General features: G+C 32.2%; 3 protein-coding genes across 3 annotated transcripts; 2 read left to right on the plus strand and 1 right to left on the minus strand.

Moving 5' to 3' along the window:
* Positions 1-3741: 3741 nt before the first annotated feature.
* Positions 3742-5539, plus strand: LOC139876299 (uncharacterized). The gene has a single exon (XM_071863603.1). It carries the CDS (start codon positions 3799-3801, stop codon positions 5320-5322), a length of 1524 nt encoding a protein of 507 aa, XP_071719704.1. The 5' UTR covers positions 3742-3798; the 3' UTR covers positions 5323-5539.
* A 3103-nt stretch (positions 5540-8642) lies between these two features.
* On the plus strand, positions 8643-9802 carry LOC139877894 (uncharacterized). The gene has a single exon (XM_071865293.1). It carries the CDS (start codon positions 8695-8697, stop codon positions 9634-9636), a length of 942 nt encoding a protein of 313 aa, XP_071721394.1. The 5' UTR covers positions 8643-8694; the 3' UTR covers positions 9637-9802.
* Positions 9803-12686: 2884 nt separating this feature from the next.
* LOC139876298 (F-box protein At4g02760-like) lies at positions 12687-17299 on the minus strand. The gene is made up of 12 exons (XM_071863602.1): positions 16949-17299; positions 15950-16125; positions 15442-15639; positions 15232-15342; positions 14568-14653; positions 14365-14486; positions 14213-14277; positions 14060-14132; positions 13898-13960; positions 13693-13757; positions 13261-13332; positions 12687-13156 (listed from the first exon to the last, which is right to left on the minus strand). Exons 1-12 carry the CDS (start codon positions 17273-17275, stop codon positions 12970-12972), a joined length of 1545 nt encoding a protein of 514 aa, XP_071719703.1. The 5' UTR covers positions 17276-17299; the 3' UTR covers positions 12687-12969.
* Between the last annotated feature and the right edge of the window lie 1716 nt (positions 17300-19015).

The raw sequence follows: 19015 nt of genomic DNA on the forward strand, positions 1-19015 counted from the left end.
TAGGGTTTAGAATAATAATAATAATTAATACTTCATAATTATTGTAGTACCAGGTCAGATGTGGCGTGTCAGATCAGCTCATGCGATTGCATGAGCTGAATGTTGTAAATCCATGCGGTCGCATGGTGCTCGGATCCAGTTCAGAAGTTGGGCTTCTACAGTACCAGGCCGAGTGATTACTTATTTTTTTTTTCTGTTTTTATAATTAAATAAAGTATAATAAATAAAAACTTATATATATATATATATATATATATATATATTTTACAAACTAAATAGAAATAGAAATATTTTATAATTTATATATTTTAAACAAACTCTTAAAAATATATATATTTTGTATTTCTTTTTATATTTTTATATTTTCAATATTTAAAACGTATTTTTTTTCAAAAGCGTATTTTTACAAAAGTAAACTAAATTTTTTTATTTTTTATATATATATAGCGTTTCGCTTTCGGCGTTGTTTTCCCCGGCAGCGTCGCCAAAAATACTTGATGTTAAAGCGAAGGGGTATAAAATACTATTAATTTTTGCTATGAAATACTATTAAATACGATACAATTTTACACAAGTTATTTATTTATTTATAGAGTGGAAATACCTAAACCTTGCTACAACACTTATAGGCAGTGTACCTAATCGTACAGTAGTGTAGTTTTTAGTAAGTCCGGTTCGTCCACAGGGAACTCGCCAAGTTTAACGCTATATTTTTAAAACTATATAAATATATATATATATATATATATATATATATATATATATATATATATATATATATATATATAAGCAGTATTATTATTATAAAAGGGGGTTTTTACCGTTTAATGACCGGTTTGTCGATTTTAAAACTTTAGTCGCAGTTAAAACCTAATGTAAAAATATTAAAAATAAATATAACTTAATTTAAAGCGTAAAGTAAATAACGATAATGAAATTGCGATAAATAAAAGTGCGATAAAATAAAATTGCGATAATTAAAAAGTACAATAATTAAAAGTGCAATTAAATAAAATGACAGTAAATAAAATGCGATAATTAAAAGTGCAATTAAATATGAAATAAAGGAATTATGCTTATTTAAACTTCCGTAATCATGATGTTTGACGTGTTGATTTTAGTTTATTCCCATGGGTTAATTGTCCTTTGTCCTGGATTATTCAATATGTCTGTCTGGTTTTTGTCCATAACAGTCCATCAGTCATAAATATAAAGTGCGAGTGTCCTCGTCAAATTATCCTTATATCCGAAGTCAAATATTCCAACTAATTGGGGACTTAAACTATAATTACACCAAGTGTCCTTGTATATAATTCACCCCTGTTTTCATAAGTCCATTAACTATTAATCCATTCCCGTGTTCGGTTAAATGGACGATTATTAGTACTTATAAATATCCCGCCCATCGTGTCCGATCGAGTGTATATGGTTATTTATAGGTACGTCCAATTGTAAATCTTTATATTAAATTAACAAACTATCATTTAATTAAACAAATATAAAGCCCATTAATAGCCCATAGTCTAATTTCCACAAGTGTCGTTCTTTTGTCCAAACCCCAATTATGGTACAAAGCCCAATTACCCAATTTTAATATTTTAGCCCAACATCATGATTACTTCGGCTTAAATAAGCATAATAATAACTTAGCTACGAGACATTAATTTAAAAAGGTTAAACATAACTTACAATGATTAATAATAGCGTAGCGTTACACGGACAGAATTTCGACTTATACCCTTACAACATTCGCTAACATACCCTTATTATTATTAAAATTAAAATTAAAATTATAATATATATATATATATATATATATATATATATATATATATATATATATATATATATATATATATATATGTATGTATGTATACGTGAGAGATGGAGAAAGAAAAGATGTGTGAACATTTGATCAAAAACTGCGAAATTTATAGGATGTCACTTGATTCTGTTCACCATGCGATCGCATGGATTTATAACTGCCAGGATCGCATGGCCCCCTGGGACAGCTCACATTTGGTTGTTTTCTTCTTGCCGACGGTTTTATATAATAATATAATATATATATAATTTTAAGAATTAATTATATATTATATTATATTCATGTGCATAGTTGACTTGTAATTTTTAGTCCATTGCGTCGAGCGTTGAGAGTTGACTCTGGTCCCGGTTCCGGATTTTCGAACGTCCTTTCGTACTATTTAATATCTTGTATTTTGCGTTTTGCGTCTTGTACTCTTGTAATTTTGAGACGTTTCTTATCAATAATTTGAACCACTTTGATTGTACAAATATATATATATATATATATATATATATATATATATATATATATATATATAATTAGCTTTTTGGTCATTTGCGTCTTCAATTCGTCGAATCTGTCTTTTGTCTTCACTTTTTATTATACAAACGAATATCACTTGTAAATAGAACAATTGCAACTAAAAGCTTGTCTTTCTTGAGGGATAATGCTATGAAATATATGTTCGTTTTTAGCATTATCATACATACATTTAGAAGCTGTGTATTGTACGAGTACGAATACGGGTGTATACGAGTAGAATTGTTGATGAAACTGAATGAGGATGTAATTGTAAGCATTTTTGTTAAGTAGAAGTATTTTGATAAGTGTCTTGAAGTCTTTGAAAAGTGTATGAATACATATTAAAACACTACATGTATATACATTTTAACTGAGTCGTTAAGTCATCGTTAGTCGTTACATGTAAATGTTGATTTGAAACCTTTAAGTTAATGATCTTGTTAACTGTTGTTAACTCAATGTTTATTATATCTAATGAGATGTTAAATTATTATATTATCATGATATTATGATATACTAATATATCTTAATATGATATATATACATTTAAATGTCGTTACAACGATAATCGTTACATATATGTCTCATTTCGAAATCCTTAAGTTAGTAGTCTTGTTTTTACATATGTAGTTCATTGTTAATATACATAATGACATGTTTACTTATCATTTATCATGATTAAACATAGTGTAACAATATCTTAATATGATTATATGTAATTAGTAAGACGTTGTTATAACGATAATCGTTATATATATCGTTTCGAGTTTCTTAATTCAATAAACACAATTTTATGTATATAACTCATTGTTAAAATACCTAATGAGATACTTACTTATCATAATATCATGTTAACTATATATATAATCATATATATGTCATCATATAGTTTTTACAAGTTTAATGTTCGTGAATCACCGGTCAACTTGGGTGGTCAATTGTCTATGTGAAACCTATTTCAATTAATCAAGTCTTAACAAGTTTGATTGCTTAACATGTTGGAAACACTTAATCATGTAAATAACAATTTCATTTAATATATATAAACATGGAAAAGTTCGGGTCACTACAAAAAGAAGCTATGTTTCTACCAAATTTAATTGATTTTTTAAGTTTTCATTGAAGATGATGAAGAAGATTTTTGTTGCAATCTTTTAAGAAACTTCAGGGATCAATCATGTATTTTTGACTAACAGAGAGTTTAACAAAAGTTAAGGCAGAGACTAATTTGGGACGTTATTTGGCATGTAAGGATGATTTATGCAGTTTTGTTAACACATAAACGATTTTGGCAAAAACACATAAACACATGGACGATTTGTGCATGTCTAAAAAGTTTATTGTTTTTTCTAAAAGACTAGAAGAATAAAATGCCATTTCAAAAGAACATGGGCCTTAAAACAGAAATCAAGTCCAATGGCTAATATTTAGTTCCCCCATTTTGTGTCTTCCATCAACAAACGTTTCTAATGGGATACCACGCTTCCGTCGTCGAAGTCCCCGGCGACCGTCGCCGCCACCGCAATTACTCACCGGAGCCTATCACCAACCATCGCAACCGCAGCTCTCGTCGCAGTCCAGATTATTCAAGGTACGATAACGATTACGATCGATCACATAATAACCGTCGTATTTCCCCTAATTATTCAAAATCATATCAAAATCGTAATACTAGCCCTATCCGTAGTCGTAGTCCTGATTATAGCCGATACGATAATCAAAACAGTTATCGCCGTGATGACCGTGTTAATAGGTCACCTGATAACCCTAGATCTAGACGAAACCCTAGCCCTAGGGTTGAACATATGAATTTGAATAGGAAACCGAGTTACGGTGATCGAAATAAGCAGTATTTAGATCGTGAGTTTGAGAATATGAACAACGGACAGGATTCTGATACTGATGAGGAGTTGAAAGGTGCTAGTTATGAAGAGTATCGGAGGTTAAAACGACAGAAATCGAGAAAGTTGTTGAAGAAATGTATATGGAATGTTACGCCTAGTCCGCCTAGAGGCGATACCGATTTCGATCAGTTTGAACCAGAGGAAGTTATTGAAGAAGAGAAGATCGAATTAGATTTAGAAACGAAGAACGATGAGTCGGATTCAGAGTCTGAATCTGATGATTCGGAATCAGATTCGGATGATTCGAGATCGAGGAAGAAGAAGAGGACGAAAAAGAGTTCGAGGTCTAGGAGTAGGAGGAAGTCGGTGTCGGAGACTGAATCGGATGATTCTAGTGAGGAAGATAGGAGAAGGAGGAAGAATAAGAAAAAGTCAAAGAAATCGGTCAAACGAAAGAGTAGTAAAAGGAAGCGAAGAAGCAGTTCGCGGAAAGTTACTGATAGTGATTCTAAAGAAAGTAATGATAGTGATGAATCTGAGAAGTTAGCAAGGTCAAAATTGAGCAAGAAAAGTAGTAAAAAGGGTAGTGAGAGTTCATCATCAGATGATAAATCAAATTCTGAAAAGGAATTAAAGATTAAATCACAAATGGATGATGTGGAGAAAACAGAAGTTGATGGTAAGGTGCTTATGTTTAGAGAGTCTCAAAAGAAGGTTAATTTGGATGAAGAACCAGAGGTGGGACCCATGCCAATGCCAAAAGCGGAAGGGCATATTAGTTATGGTGGTGCTTTAAGGCCTGGTGAAGGTGATGCAATTGCACAGTATGTTCAACAAGGGAAACGTATTCCTAGAAGAGGTGAAGTTGGTTTATCTGCTGATGAGATTAGTAAGTTTGAAGATCTTGGTTATGTTATGAGTGGTAGTAGGCATCAAAGGATGAATGCTATTCGTATTAGGAAAGAAAACCAAGTTTATAGTGCTGAAGATAAGCGGGCTTTAGCTATGTTTAATTATGAGGAAAAGGCGAAACGTGAACAGAAAGTTATGGCTGATTTGCAGAGGTTGGTTCAGAGGCATATCGGGGAAGAAACGGGCCCGTCTCATGACCCGTTTGGTGGAAAAGTTACTGAGGATCCTGATGCTTGATTACAGAGTACGCTCTCTTTTTTACTGGCTTAGTTTGTTTGGTATTGTTATATGTTATCAGCTGGTCACAGCATTTTATTTTGAATTAATTGCTTTATGTTTTCATTAAACTTGAATCTCATAACGTGTCTTTTAAACGAAATATGTTACTTGATTATTATAACTATTGGATGTGGGATGAGTTTTGTTATAATGTACGGAGTATTTGTTAAGTCCAGTTTCGCACTTATGGGAATGCTTTACGAATATGCTCACTTGCTTATACCAACTATTTGACATGCAGATTTTGGCTCATGTTTTACTCAATTATCTATTTGTAATCTATCATCTATTTTGATATAATTTTATTTATTTGGCTAATAACTATTGCAAGTATTTTTCATCTACTTACACATGATATCATACTGAGATGATGAAGTTCAAACTTATTTCCAATCTGCAAATAGTTAATTGACGTATTGAATGTGTTCTAGTTTTATATGAACTTGTTATGCAGAAGAGAGTTACATTAGAACTTTATGAGTGTTCATGTCCATTTTATATTTGTGACTTCAATCAAGTAATAATGGATTTAAGCCCTCAATCATCATCCTGGCTGAAAACTTGCTTTTGAACTACTTTACAGGATACAAATATTTTCAATTGAATAGATAATGACATTGGCTAAAATACTTATGTTTTGAATTCTATTAGATTGAGCTTAAACTTAACCTTATGATTTAGAGCTGAATCTTGTGAGCTTAAAAGGTTAAATAAACTTTAGTAGGTGTACTTTTCCTTTAAATAAACTATTAAGCTGAAAAGTGTTTGCCAAATAAATCTGAACTTTTCACAACAAATAAGCTTATAAACCCACTTAAAAGGCTAACCCAAACGCCCCACAACAAATAAGCTTATAAACCCACTTAAAAGGCTAACCCAAACGCCCCCTAATTGAGAGTAATTCAGTCTTAGAAAACTAATTTGTAGGATTTTGAAAAAACCAAATGGAAGGTTTATTCTTGACGAGTTGAAAACTAATATGATGGTGATAAGCAAGTTTAAAACCATTGTTAAATTGTCAAATGATGTTGTGGTTTTATGTAAAATTTTATATCTAGTTAAGAGGACCACATGCTAATAATCTTGCAGAGAAACATACATGCAGAATTTAGAGTGAAAGGAGAATGGGTAAACAAGGTATTTGGGAAAAATGGTGTTTTTCCTTATTAAAGGCAAAGAAAAATATGTTTTAAAGAATATTAATTTGTGAAATCTCTTAACGGTATCAGAAGCCTCTTAATGACATCAGATGTTTAAAGCTCTTTGTAAGGTTATTTACAGAAGGCTGTAGAGGTGGGAAAATGGGCGGGTGACCTATGTTCTGATGGGTCTTTCAGAGTTCATGGCCTAAGGACAAACGTAGTTGTCTTTGAATATAATACTTGATGGGAGGCTGTGTAGCGAAAAGTACATTACCGGATGCAGATCATGAAAATGACAAAAAAGTGTTTTGGAATTCAGATCTTTAGTTTTTTTTTTTATTTACCTTATCAAGAAAATAAAGTTTGCTTAATCGGTTCTTAGCATTATTTCAAGAGGTTCGATATAACCACAACTCATGCTTTGTTGATCTTCTTGTAGTCGAATACAAACACATCACTCAATCTTTGGCTTTTATATCTTCGTGTTGTGTAGGTTGGCTACTAATTAATTATGAAATCTTTCATTCTTTTGTCTTTTCTCTTGTAATATTAAAATTAAAATATAAAATATAAAATGATCCTAGGAGGAATATAAATAAAAAAAATATGAGAATCTGATCTAAATTTTGGTAAGGTAAAAGACAATCTACTTTTGAAAAAACATTCTGCTTTTTGACCTGGAGTCCTCAATATGTTGAACACTATACAAAGTGGCTTTTTCTGTTCATTTTGCTCTTATAGTGTTGTATCTTTCGAAGTTTTATCAATGACGTTTTCTTTATTTAACTTCTGAATCATTGTTTCTTGAATGAGGTCTGAACCCAGGACCACTACTACTGTAATATGTAAGAGATTAAGTTGATAATTGTGTTCCAGAGATCGTTAAAGGCTTTTGGTGATTACATTGTTGCAAGTTATTGAATTTTCGAGACTAAATCCATGTATGATGATTGATGAACCCCATTAAGACAGTAGATCCAACCATTTAAGAAGGGGTGGGGATTAGTATGCACAATTTTTTAACCCTATACCACCAAACATGATTTAAAACATTGTAGTGTATAAAACTCTAGAAAGCGTATTTAGTGATATATGGCAAAAGACGATAATGTACGAATCAATCTCAATTTGACAAGGATAAAAAATTGTCACATATGTACCTTTGAAAAACACAATCATTTGGAATTTGGAATGAAACTACAAAGCATAAAACTTTGATATATTTCAGTTAAATAATCATAGTTTCAATATGATTCATTGGTAGTAGTTTTGATCTAAGGTAATATCACATCTCCTTTATACTTGGATGTTTAATGTTGACAATAAGACATCTAACCATTTAGCATTTGAAATTAGTAACATTTTAAACGTAAAATTTAAAATTTGATCATTTAGTAACACACGTGATTCTCTTGTATTGAAAAAGTTAATGAACTTTTAGATAACAAAGACAAACTCAACTCAACAAATCAGTACTCATAGCTCATAATTTATGAAATGTTCCTTTTAGCATGCCTACATTATTGCTGTTTACATTCTTAAGCAAAGGTCTTGAGAAAACATAACATTTATTGTGCCCCAAAAAAGGGACAATCATAATCTTATAAAAGTGGGCCCTGAGCATGAAAGAACACACTCATTCTAACTCACCATCACTCTATGTATATGTGTATGTGAGATATAGAATCAAACAAACTACATAGAATAAAGCTCTAGCCCTATACTGAGACATTTCTTCACAAAACATCAAAAAATCTTTGCCATTTACCATATTAAGCTTTCATGCACCATCATATTCATATACTCATATATTACTTCAAGAAATGTTGAACACTCTATACAATGCACATTTGATCAGGAATGTTAACCCATTTTTAAGTCAAATTTCAGTATTTTAATGGTACCCTTCAAAGATTACTCACAAATCCTTCTTTAACTTTCAAATGCACAATGCACAATGCACATTTCATTCAAGAAATCTTGACTATTTTGAAATTCAAATCTCAAAGTACCCTTCAAAGACTACCCACAATTCAATCTTTCAGAAAAATCAAAGCTTTTTGTTGTATCTCAAAAAATCCCCTAAGTTTACCACTACACACAATCAATTCTTTCAGAAAGATTAAAACTTTTTATTGTTTCTGAGAAAAACTTTTTAACTTTTATCACTACCCATTTGTAGCATTGTATGTTAAAGGCTAAAAAGATGAGAGATTTCCCTTCATGTTTTAGTGAAAATGGTGTTCAAGTTTCTGATGCTTCTTCATCAGGTGCTCTTCTTAGTACCCCTGCTACTACAAGTAGTAAAACTGCCCAAAATATTGTTACTTGTGTTTATCAATGTAAGTTACATAGTTCATTTTGCTTTATTATCACTATCACTTGGACTAAAAACTTAATGGGCCAAGGTCTTTTGGTTGAAATTGATGATTCCAGAAGTCAATCTTTTTGTAAACTTGAAGTCAAACCAAGTTTGTTTACTAAAAGAAAGGGTTACAAAACCTTAGAAATGGGTTCAAGTTTTATCAACATTTTTTGGGATCTTTCTTGTGCTAAATTTGGTTCTTCTCCTGAACCAATTGAAAATTTCTATTTTGCTATCACAATTAACCAAGAATTGATCTTGTTGTTGGGTGATATGGAAAAAGAAGTACACAAGAAATTGAATCATCCTATTAGTTCTTCACCAAATGCGGTTTTTCTTTCGAAAAAAGAACACATTTTTGGTAGGAAAGTGTATGCTACAACTGCTCAATTTTGTGGAAAGGGACAAATACATGATATTTTGATTGAATGTGATACAACTAGTAGTAGTGATCCGTGTTTATTGATCCGTATCGATGGTAAAATAGTGTTGAAAGTGAAGCAACTTCAATGGAAGTTTAGGGGAAATTATACTATTTTGGTTGATGGATTGCCTGTTGAAGTATATTGGGATGTTCATAGTTGGTTTTTTGGTAAATTAAATGGCAATGCAGTGTTCTTGTTTCAAACATGTCTTTCGGCTGAGAAATTGTGGGGTCCATCGGGTCATTCGGTGATGAGTTGGTCGGGTTCATTGATTAAAGATTGTGGGCAATCGCAAGGTCTCGGGTTTTCCTTGGTGTTGTGTGCTTGGAAAAATGAGTAGAGAGTCCTCTTGTGCATTGGCGGAACTTTGTGGAGACAAAAAGGGGCTGTGGCCCCCCGAACATTTGAGTTGTTAGTGTAGTATTTACGATTTGTAATGGTAAAAAAATATATTATATGTTATCCGCCCCATTAAGTTACAGTCGGATGTCATTTTATCCATGTAGAAAAAAAGTTCTGGTTCCGCCACTACTATTGTGGTTTGTACACTTTTTTAGTTTTTGGGATGCAATTTTTGAGGTTTTTCGTATCATCTTAATATATTTGGTGTTATTTGAAGTTTCATATAAAATAATGATCATCCTTTGATCGATTCGTGATCAAGTTCTTTCAAACAAAATAGAATTGCAACCATTGAGTATGAAGGATTCACAGCTGACGGTTTGGTGTTAAGATTTTTACTCAAGGGTAATTATACCAGATTCACAAGGTTATGATAAAAGTGCTTGACAAATTGCCCTCATTTTTCTTAAAATATTTGATAAAATGCCCTTAAAAAATTGTAACTGTAAAAATGCTCTTGCTCTTGACGCATCACGCACCACGCATGATGCGTGATGCGTGTTTATGAGATAATGACCAAAACATGAATTTTTCCTTGTGAACACGCACGATGCTTGGTGCTTGATGGGGATAGTGGCGGAATATAGTTATACCCAAAGGGGGTATCCGCCCCACATGGATTTAACGGGAAAACGATTTTTACACTAAAAAAGATTTTTTACCAAAAAATAAGGTTTTTGTTATTGTGTTTACCCCTGCTGACAATGAAAAATTTATTAAATCTTTACACCCGGCCCATCCGTATGCGGGTTCAAGTTCCGCCACTGGTTGGGGAAGAACTATGAATGGCCGTATATTTTAACTCGTGACTCCGATTTAGTCACTGTTTTTTTTGAAATCATGTATTTTTTCGAACGGCCAAAGGCGGTTTGTCCCAATATTTTTTCGAATTTCGGCCCCGAAGACCTTCAATTTTAACGTTTTCGTTGATTTTGACTTTTTAACATACTTTGACCGGTCATAAACTTGCTATAAAATATTATAATTTGTGATCCGTTAAAATTATCACCAATTTTGACAAAAGTTACACGATACCCCTCAACCAATTTGATTAAACGTCCCATTTCATAAATTGAACATTATATGTTAATTAAAAAGACGCAACTGCATATCATGTCCAGTTTCAGAATTATTTTTGTCACTTTAGAAGCGCTTCAACGGATAGATCTCGAAAAAACACACACTTTAAAAAAAAACAATGACTAAAACGGAGTTACGAGTCAAAAGATACCGTTAATAAAAGTTCGACCCGAACAAACACCAAGCACACGTACTGTGCGTGGTGCATGGTGCGTGGTGCATGGTGCGTGTTCGCGAGGAAAAATGCATGTGTCGGTCATTATCTCGTAAACACGCATCACGCACTAAGTTATACTGATCATGCGTGATCAGAGAGCACATAATTTTTTTAAGGACATTTTGTCAAATATTTTTGAAAATGAGGTCATTGTAACCAATTTCCCTAAAGTATAATTGATCCAAAGTAGATGAAAAGTTATTACTAAAATTATGTGGAAAAAAGCTCACTTCCCGTGCAAATTCATTCTATGTATATGCAATTTCACGATCAGTGGATGGTCCTTTATGTGAATTCAAATAAAACATGAGATATGATGTGATAAAACTTCAAATGTGTGGGAAAATGTCTAAAAGATTGGTGATATTAATACCAATGATGAGATGGTGTAATATTTAGAAGACTTGAATCTAATTGTTCTCAAATAATAACAAGAATGTTGATCGTATACAGGCTATACGAGTAATCTGATAACTGAGATGAGATAACATATTACCGAGTATTATTTTTATTTTGTGTATTCAATATTAGTAACATTTTTCAATTTTTCTTTTAAATTAATCGGACTTCTAAATGAAAAAAAAAAAAAAAAAAAAAAAAAAAAAAAAAAACAATGCCTTTCAAATTACCAAATAAGTAAATTATGTTTGCAATAATACTGTAATACAAAACTTATATTCTACGTCACCATCAGTTTAGGATGCAGACCTTACACATGAGTCAGGATGAGACTATTGTTTTGGAACCTATCGTTGAAATTGCCTGCCAAAGACTGGGGGGCTTTATGGGTAATGGGTCCAGTCTAGACCAAACTTATTGTTGACCAAATTTCACGTTGAACCTCTTTTACTAGTAGAATTCTAAATTACGCTACAGATTTTGTTCCATTGACTTCAAGTCACACTGCAAAGTTCACTATAGTCGGTTTAATTGTAACGCCATATGCTAACTGACAAATTTTTCAGAACTCATTTTCTTGCTTTTTAATTATTTGCAACAAATCAAAATTAGGAAAAATACAGTAAGATACAACCACGTAATAAAGATATACTTTCTTAATATCTAAATCGATAATTTGATAGTAAACAGATAAAATGGAAAAGTTTTTTATGTTCAGATTAGCTCACAGAGGATAAGTTTTTTGCATTCTAATATATACAGTCAAATCGGATTATCCCACATCCATTTTTGACCATTTTCCTCTATTGAGTTTGAACATGAAACTTTTGATAGCCAACCAATGTATATTTGTTGTATAAAATGGTAAGCTTTCACATTTCTCATATGATTTTGTTTTGCACAAAATATTTTCTTGAAGATGAACTTAGAAATACTGTATATTTGTATCTCAGTTCTCAAATGCAACATTAAGAATAAAGAATTTAAAGCAATTAGTTTGTTTAAATGCGAAGCGCAAACAAACTCACTCGAATTTATGTTTTTTCGATCAAGCCAAACTTAATCGCCTTGATGGTATGATTACATATGTTATATTAGCACCTAGACAACAATATATCACAAAAAGCTAAGAATTCAACCTGCATTTACAATAACCTAAAGCTGCGGACTTGTTAAATGCTTCAAGCTCGTTTTTTGAACATGAACTCGCTAAAGTTAACTCGAAGATCATAGTAACTCGGATAAAAAAAAGGCAAAAAATAAGAATTTTATTTTTTCGATATGAAGTACCACTCATTCCTTAATATTAATTAAGATTATATTTTAAGCTGCAACGAAAATACAACATACAACAGATTTGCAGTAGCAACTATGTAAACAGGATACAAGTAAAATTCACTTTGACAGTAAAAGCTATAACTTGAACTGGGCCCACGAGTCGGCAAATTATTAAAAAATACATCTCGAAAAGATTAACACCCTAAACATGGAGGGAACGAGACGCACTTGGTATCCGCTTATTAAACCACAATACTCTATATCGTTATTTGCTGGATAAACTGAAACGAACTCGATTTAATCTGAATTTTCTTCGTATCTTACAAAACTGTTTTCTCTACTGTCTTCGTTAACGCTACCATGGTCGCTATTATAACTCATGTCAGATGTGCTCATGAATGGTGACGCGTCAGATGCGTAGCTGCTCGTTGGTGATTGTAACTGTAAACTTACGTCACTTGTTGTCTGTTCAGCATCTATGTAACTGGATATATCATAGGAAAAAGACAAATTAGCTGACGTCATGCTTACTATTTACAATATTTGTGTTTTAGTGTGACTCGTTAATATGTACTCCGTACTACATACCTTCCTTTTGGGAATTCAGCTACTAGGTTGAAATTGGGCCTTTGTTCCAATAGTTGCTTTATAGGAACGAAACTGCATAGTACAAAATTACAATACAATAGTTTCAGGAACCTATACATTTTGTTTATACCTGGTAATTAAGCCCCCAACATAAAAAAATGGGTCCATTGGGTCAAAGTTTTAGACCCATTGGGTTTTGTGGAAAATAAAAAGAATGGGTCCAATCACAACCCATTTTAAGCAAAATAGAAACTTAAAAGGGTCCAATCTACAACATTTTCAGTTTTCACTTTTGGTTTCGCATTTCGGTTTAAAATCTGACCCGTTTCGACCAAAACCCATTTGATCCATGACCAAACCTGACCCGACCCGACCCGTTTGCAAGGTATAATTTTGTTCAATGAAACGATGGGGAAGGATAGACGATCATACCTAGCACTGTAACATCTATTGCAGTAGTCACCCTCACATGCTAGACCTTCTCTGTTAGATATGTCCTGTTTCAAAGATAGAGAGATTTTTTAGTCTATTCGAAACTTGACGTGTAATTATCGTTAATTTTTTTATATAAAATTAAAACGAATCATGGAAATTAGTGAACTATCTTGAGAAAAACATGTAATTATTGTGCACGTACAAGATGTCTAAGGCGCCTGAATTCTCCTGCAAGAACAACTGCCATAAACCGCTCAACCTCAATCTGTGCAAAAAAAGACAGTAAATTAGTATCTTCCTTAAAAAAAAATTAATAATAATTAAATAATAAATATACAAAATAAAATAAACTTATATTTGATACCTCCTTGAGATGCATACAGTCACGTAAAATCATCACCTCCAAATGATCTCCACCGCCATTGGCACCAACATTCCTATAATTTTAAACTTAACTTTATATGCAAGGAAATATAAATAGTTGGAAATTAAATGTTACGACCCACGGGTCACTCACTTTAAAAAGGCACCGGTGAACGAGTAAGATGCTGAAAGGTCAAGATGTTTTAATTTGTGTAACCCCTGGAAAAAGTAATAAATCTATACATCACAACTTGAAACAATAGGTCAAAGTCAACGTTATTTATAAGTTGAAAGGTCAATGTGTACCTTGACTAGCATACGAGCTTTGTAGTCATGCAGTTTGAATCCTTTAAGTGCCAAAGTGGTTATGTTAGGACAGTTGAGGACAAACTCATTGCAGGTTGGGTATTTTAAACCATCATCTCTACCTGCATATAAGTAAAAAAATTATCTTTATAATTCCAACTGGTCGGGCGTTAGACAAAAACCAATTTTGAAAAGGTGCACACCTGTTTTTGAAGATTCAAAGACCAAACGTTCAATCAAGGGACAATGTCTACTTATCGACTCCAAAGTGTGCCTCAATTCAACAATCCTATCAATTTATAATTCGTTAGTGGTTGGGATCTAGAAACACAGATTACAGTGAGCAAAATTGTAATTGTAATTGTAATATAAATGTAAATACAACTCAGTCTCACAATAATGAAGTGAGGGAATGATATTTTAGCAGAGATTTTTCATATTTTAAATGTAGTAGGTAGTGTTTTGTAATGTTAAAGAAAATTGTTCCCAAAGCTTTCCAGATTTATAGAGATTTTTTTTTAAAAGCAAACTCACCCACCCACCTAATACTAACACGAATATATACACCACGAAATGTCCTAAGCAGGACTCGAACCCTCAACCTCAAAGTTGTAAGGGTGACCTCTACCCTATGCCACAAATTAGTGTGACAGTTTTTTTTTTGGTGAAAAACAAAAGCTTTGTATAAACCGGGATCTTTCATAAAAACGAAAGAACCCTTCACAAACGAACAAAACGAAAACATGTATAAGGCTTACGTGTCTTTGTTTTGACAGACACAGTTCACAAAGCACATAAAGATTAAAATCTGAATAACATTCATTTCAGAAGTTTCACGATTTAAACGAAAACATGTATAGGACTTACAGGCCCACAATTTCTAGATCAAGGAGAGAAGGGCAAGCTGATAATGAAGCCGAGAGGGCGGAATTATCCATTCTTTCAATATTGTAAAGATGTAATCTCTTCAAATGTGCCCTTTTAATCACAACAAGAGAAACATAGACAACCTTAGTATATATACGAGACTGAATGAATAACATTAACTTGATTCATTCAAACATAAAGAAAACATACCCAGGGGTCCCACCATTAGAAGTTAAAGAACTTAAACAGGATCTAGTTAAGATTGAAGACTCCTTTCCTTGCCTTGATCTCTTGTCATTCCATGAAAATCCTGATGCATCATTAGCATTCCTAATGCTATAAACTAATGGCTGAGATGAAAAGAAAGGAGGAGCGGGAATCGGTGGCAATATACCAAGCTTGATAGACCTGTAATAAGTATATACATAAACAAAATTGTGGCTTAATAGAATATTTAGAAGTACCAACTGAAAATAAGACAAGTGATATTACAATTGTGGCTTAATTGACTATAGCATGTATTGTATAGTTTAAAAGACAAGCACATATGCACCATCATATACAATAGTTATTTAGTTCACAAAACAAAGTAGGATGAATTCTTTGCATTATAGGGTGCAACTGGACAAGTCATATAAAAATCATCAAGGTTAAAACACAAGGTTGCAAAGGGGAAACAATATTATCTTCCGCATAAAAGAATTAAAAGAGGTCTTACCTAAGTGCGCCTCCGGCTCGATTAATCATTGTCGAAACCACAGCATTATTGACTTTGGGGACTAATGTAGCCAAGTCGATGTTAGCAAAACACAAAGGATCCATAGCATACTTTTGGAAAAATGAACATGTTGCCGCAGCATAACATACACTTTGTGTATCAAGCATAGAAAAAACCTGCAAATTATACATAAGAAAAACGAGTTAAGTTATGTGAAGGCCGCAAATAAATTTTCAAAAAAAAAAAAAAGTGAAGCATTAGCTTAAGATAGAGATTTTATATTTAATAAAAACATCTTAACTTTATAATTCACAACCATCCACCTAATTCTATAGATCGCATAACCAAATACAATCCAAATACACTTGTAATAAAATCAATACACAACAAAAGGAAACAGGCAAGGTTTAAAAAACAACAAATGAATCAAGTAACAAACATAGCCATAGCACGAGAGATGAGTCCGAAACTGCATAAGAACATCTGCACTAAATAAATCCATGATATCCTTCTTTCGGTTCCTAGTTCTCGAGAATAAGAACATAAAACGGAAATATAACGGTTTGCATAACAGATCGAAACCAAATCCAGATAACAATTTTCAGACATTATACAATCACAAAGTATTTAAGCTCAACATAGCAACAACATATAACAAAATAAATTCCATAACCTGATACTTAGATACAACGTTGCACTGATAATATCATAATATCCTGCTTATTCACAATCCTAATTCTCTAAAAACAAAATCACTAAATTATACAACATAATAAACAGAGAGTAGTAGCATAAACAGATCAAAGCAAAATCTAATCGCCTAAACATCTTAATATATCAAAATTATCTAGTAAATTTAATAATACTGGAGTAATAAAAAGCATCAGTTCCTAAACATCACATATATTTAAAGCGATTCAACCATTTCTATTTACAGAATAATATAGGAACATAATTAAACCGACTCAAATTGATAACAGATCGAGTTACGATTAATACCTTAATAGTGAGGTCAGGTGAAAGCGGCCAAACGACGGCGTTATGAGAGGAGGAGCATTTACGAGCTGATCGATTTCCAGCTTCAACTAAAATCGATCCGAGATTCAACGCACGTTGAATTAACTGATTTCGATCGGAATCGGATGACGTGGACTCAATTAATCGATCGAACGACGATTGAATTAACGGTGAATCGGATAAAGCTAAAAACGCGGTTAAGATAGCGTCCATATTAAAATGATCAGAATTATGATTATGATGATCGGAAATTGGTGGTTCTGAGAAGGAACAGGCGCGTTTGGACACGGAATAGGAATGAGAATCCATTGAAGCCTTTTTTTTGTTGTTTTTTGTTTTAATATTTTTTAAAGTTTAGTTTGATTATTACTGGGAGTGAAGAGAGAGGGAGAGTAAAGAAGGAGAAAGGGGTAGTACGAACAAGGGGAATAAATGAGTGACACGTGTAAGTGTGGATGTATGTACGTGTAGGTTAGATTGGTCCCTATGCTACACTAACATAGAAAGGTGTTTATTGGATGACTTTTTCTTTTTTTTTTTTTTTTTTCACTTCTCGATGGTTTAAAAATTGAAAAGCATTAAATACTCCCTCCGTCTTACCAGAAGTGTTCACTTTAACTTTTCTCAATTTTTCTTTATCAACTTTAACTCTAAATATTTTGATTTGTGTTATATAATATTTGATGAAAATTATATGAATAGATTGAGTTTTAAATGTGTTTTCATTGGTATAACTTTGATGATGTATTATATAACACAAACAAAAATATTTAAAGTCAAAGTTGATATAGAAATACTACTGAAAGTCAAAGTTAACACTTCTGGTGGAACGGATGGAGTATAAAATTAGAGAAATGATATTTTCACCATCCAAATTACTTTTTTCACTAAAAATATGCATTATTGAGTTGTACAGTTGAACTTATTAATGCACAATTTGTGATGGAAGGAGTAATTTGAATGGTGAAAACATCAATTCCATTAATATTTTTAATATTTTAATATAAAATTATACGGAGTATATTTTTATGAAGAAATTGACTCCTTGAATTTAAGTATTAAAAATATGTTATAATATGAAAAATTAATACTTTAAAATAAATGTATTTTTTTATTTTAATAAATATTAGTTTTAAATTTCAAATTTTAAGTTAGGTTTTATATCATTATAAAATATAAAAAGTTGATTGATGATTACATGACGTATATAAACATATTTTAATTATGGAAAATATAATAGTGCAGTGATCATCGTTTGTTGACATAAGCAAATACGATTTAGAAAATGACAGACAACATTATTTTGTTATACCAATGATTGCTACTTCTAGTTCTATTTTAATAAATTCTAATACTCCGCAATATTTTATTATGGTATTGGTCACTTAACCAATATAATTTGATGTTGGTGATCTCTATACGTTTTCATTAGCTTGTTCGTATTACATACGGTACTATACTTTATTTGTACAATCAATCAAATTTTCTTAAAAAAAAAAACTTAGAATAAAACAAGAGCTCTTCATTAATAAATGAGGAAGTTGAAACGATATAAAATAGCTTCAGGAAGGATGATTCGTTTGCTACCCCGGTACCGGGTGTGAGGATTGGTAACGGGGCGTCAAAGGTTTCTTCTTATGCAATCGAGAATCGAGGGGGCAAGATGCTTAATCGTTTGAAGATTGATGGCGTGGTGGTTAAACCAATTTTAAAGACTTGAAAACGTAAAGGTAAAGGTAAAGCGGTAGACGGGTAATTTTGCGCGGCTTGGTTCGGTTACATGATCTTGGATTTTGGTGTATTTTAGTTTTTGTTTTGTATGTGTTGCAATGTTTATTCCCGTGCTCGATTGTTATGTGTTGGTCAGTTTTCAAAGCTCGTGTTTAGTTAGCTTAGATTCTTTGTTTGCTTTAAGGATTGTTTACTGTCCTGAGCCTTGGATTGAGTGTGAATTGGTTGTATTTGTTAGTCTTTTTCATCAATTGAAAAGGCTTGGTTTAATGTTATTGTTATTTTAGCCAAAAAAAGAAAAAGAAATTACTCAAATAA

Source organism: Rutidosis leptorrhynchoides, chromosome 11, assembly GCF_046630445.1.
Source record: "Rutidosis leptorrhynchoides isolate AG116_Rl617_1_P2 chromosome 11, CSIRO_AGI_Rlap_v1, whole genome shotgun sequence".
Taxonomy (NCBI): domain Eukaryota; kingdom Viridiplantae; phylum Streptophyta; class Magnoliopsida; order Asterales; family Asteraceae; genus Rutidosis; species Rutidosis leptorrhynchoides.

What these genes read in the sequence shown, in the direction of transcription:
- LOC139876299 (XM_071863603.1), top strand. Translation starts at nt 3,799, where the DNA reads ATGGGATACCACGCTTCCGTCGTCGAAGTCCCCGGCGACCGTCGCCGC.
- LOC139877894 (XM_071865293.1), top strand. Translation starts at nt 8,695, where the DNA reads ATGTTAAAGGCTAAAAAGATGAGAGATTTCCCTTCATGTTTTAGTGAA.
- LOC139876298 (XM_071863602.1), bottom strand. Translation starts at nt 17,275, where the DNA reads ATGGATTCTCATTCCTATTCCGTGTCCAAACGCGCCTGTTCCTTCTCA. An exon ending in CTTTGAATCTTCAAAAACAG is followed by an intron (nt 14,487 to 14,567) that starts GTGTGCACCTTT and finishes ACTTATATGCAG; the next exon opens with GTAGAGATGATGGTTTAAAA. An exon ending in TCAGGCGCCTTAGACATCTT is followed by an intron (nt 13,758 to 13,897) that starts GTACGTGCACAA and finishes TCTTTGAAACAG; the next exon opens with GACATATCTAACAGAGAAGG.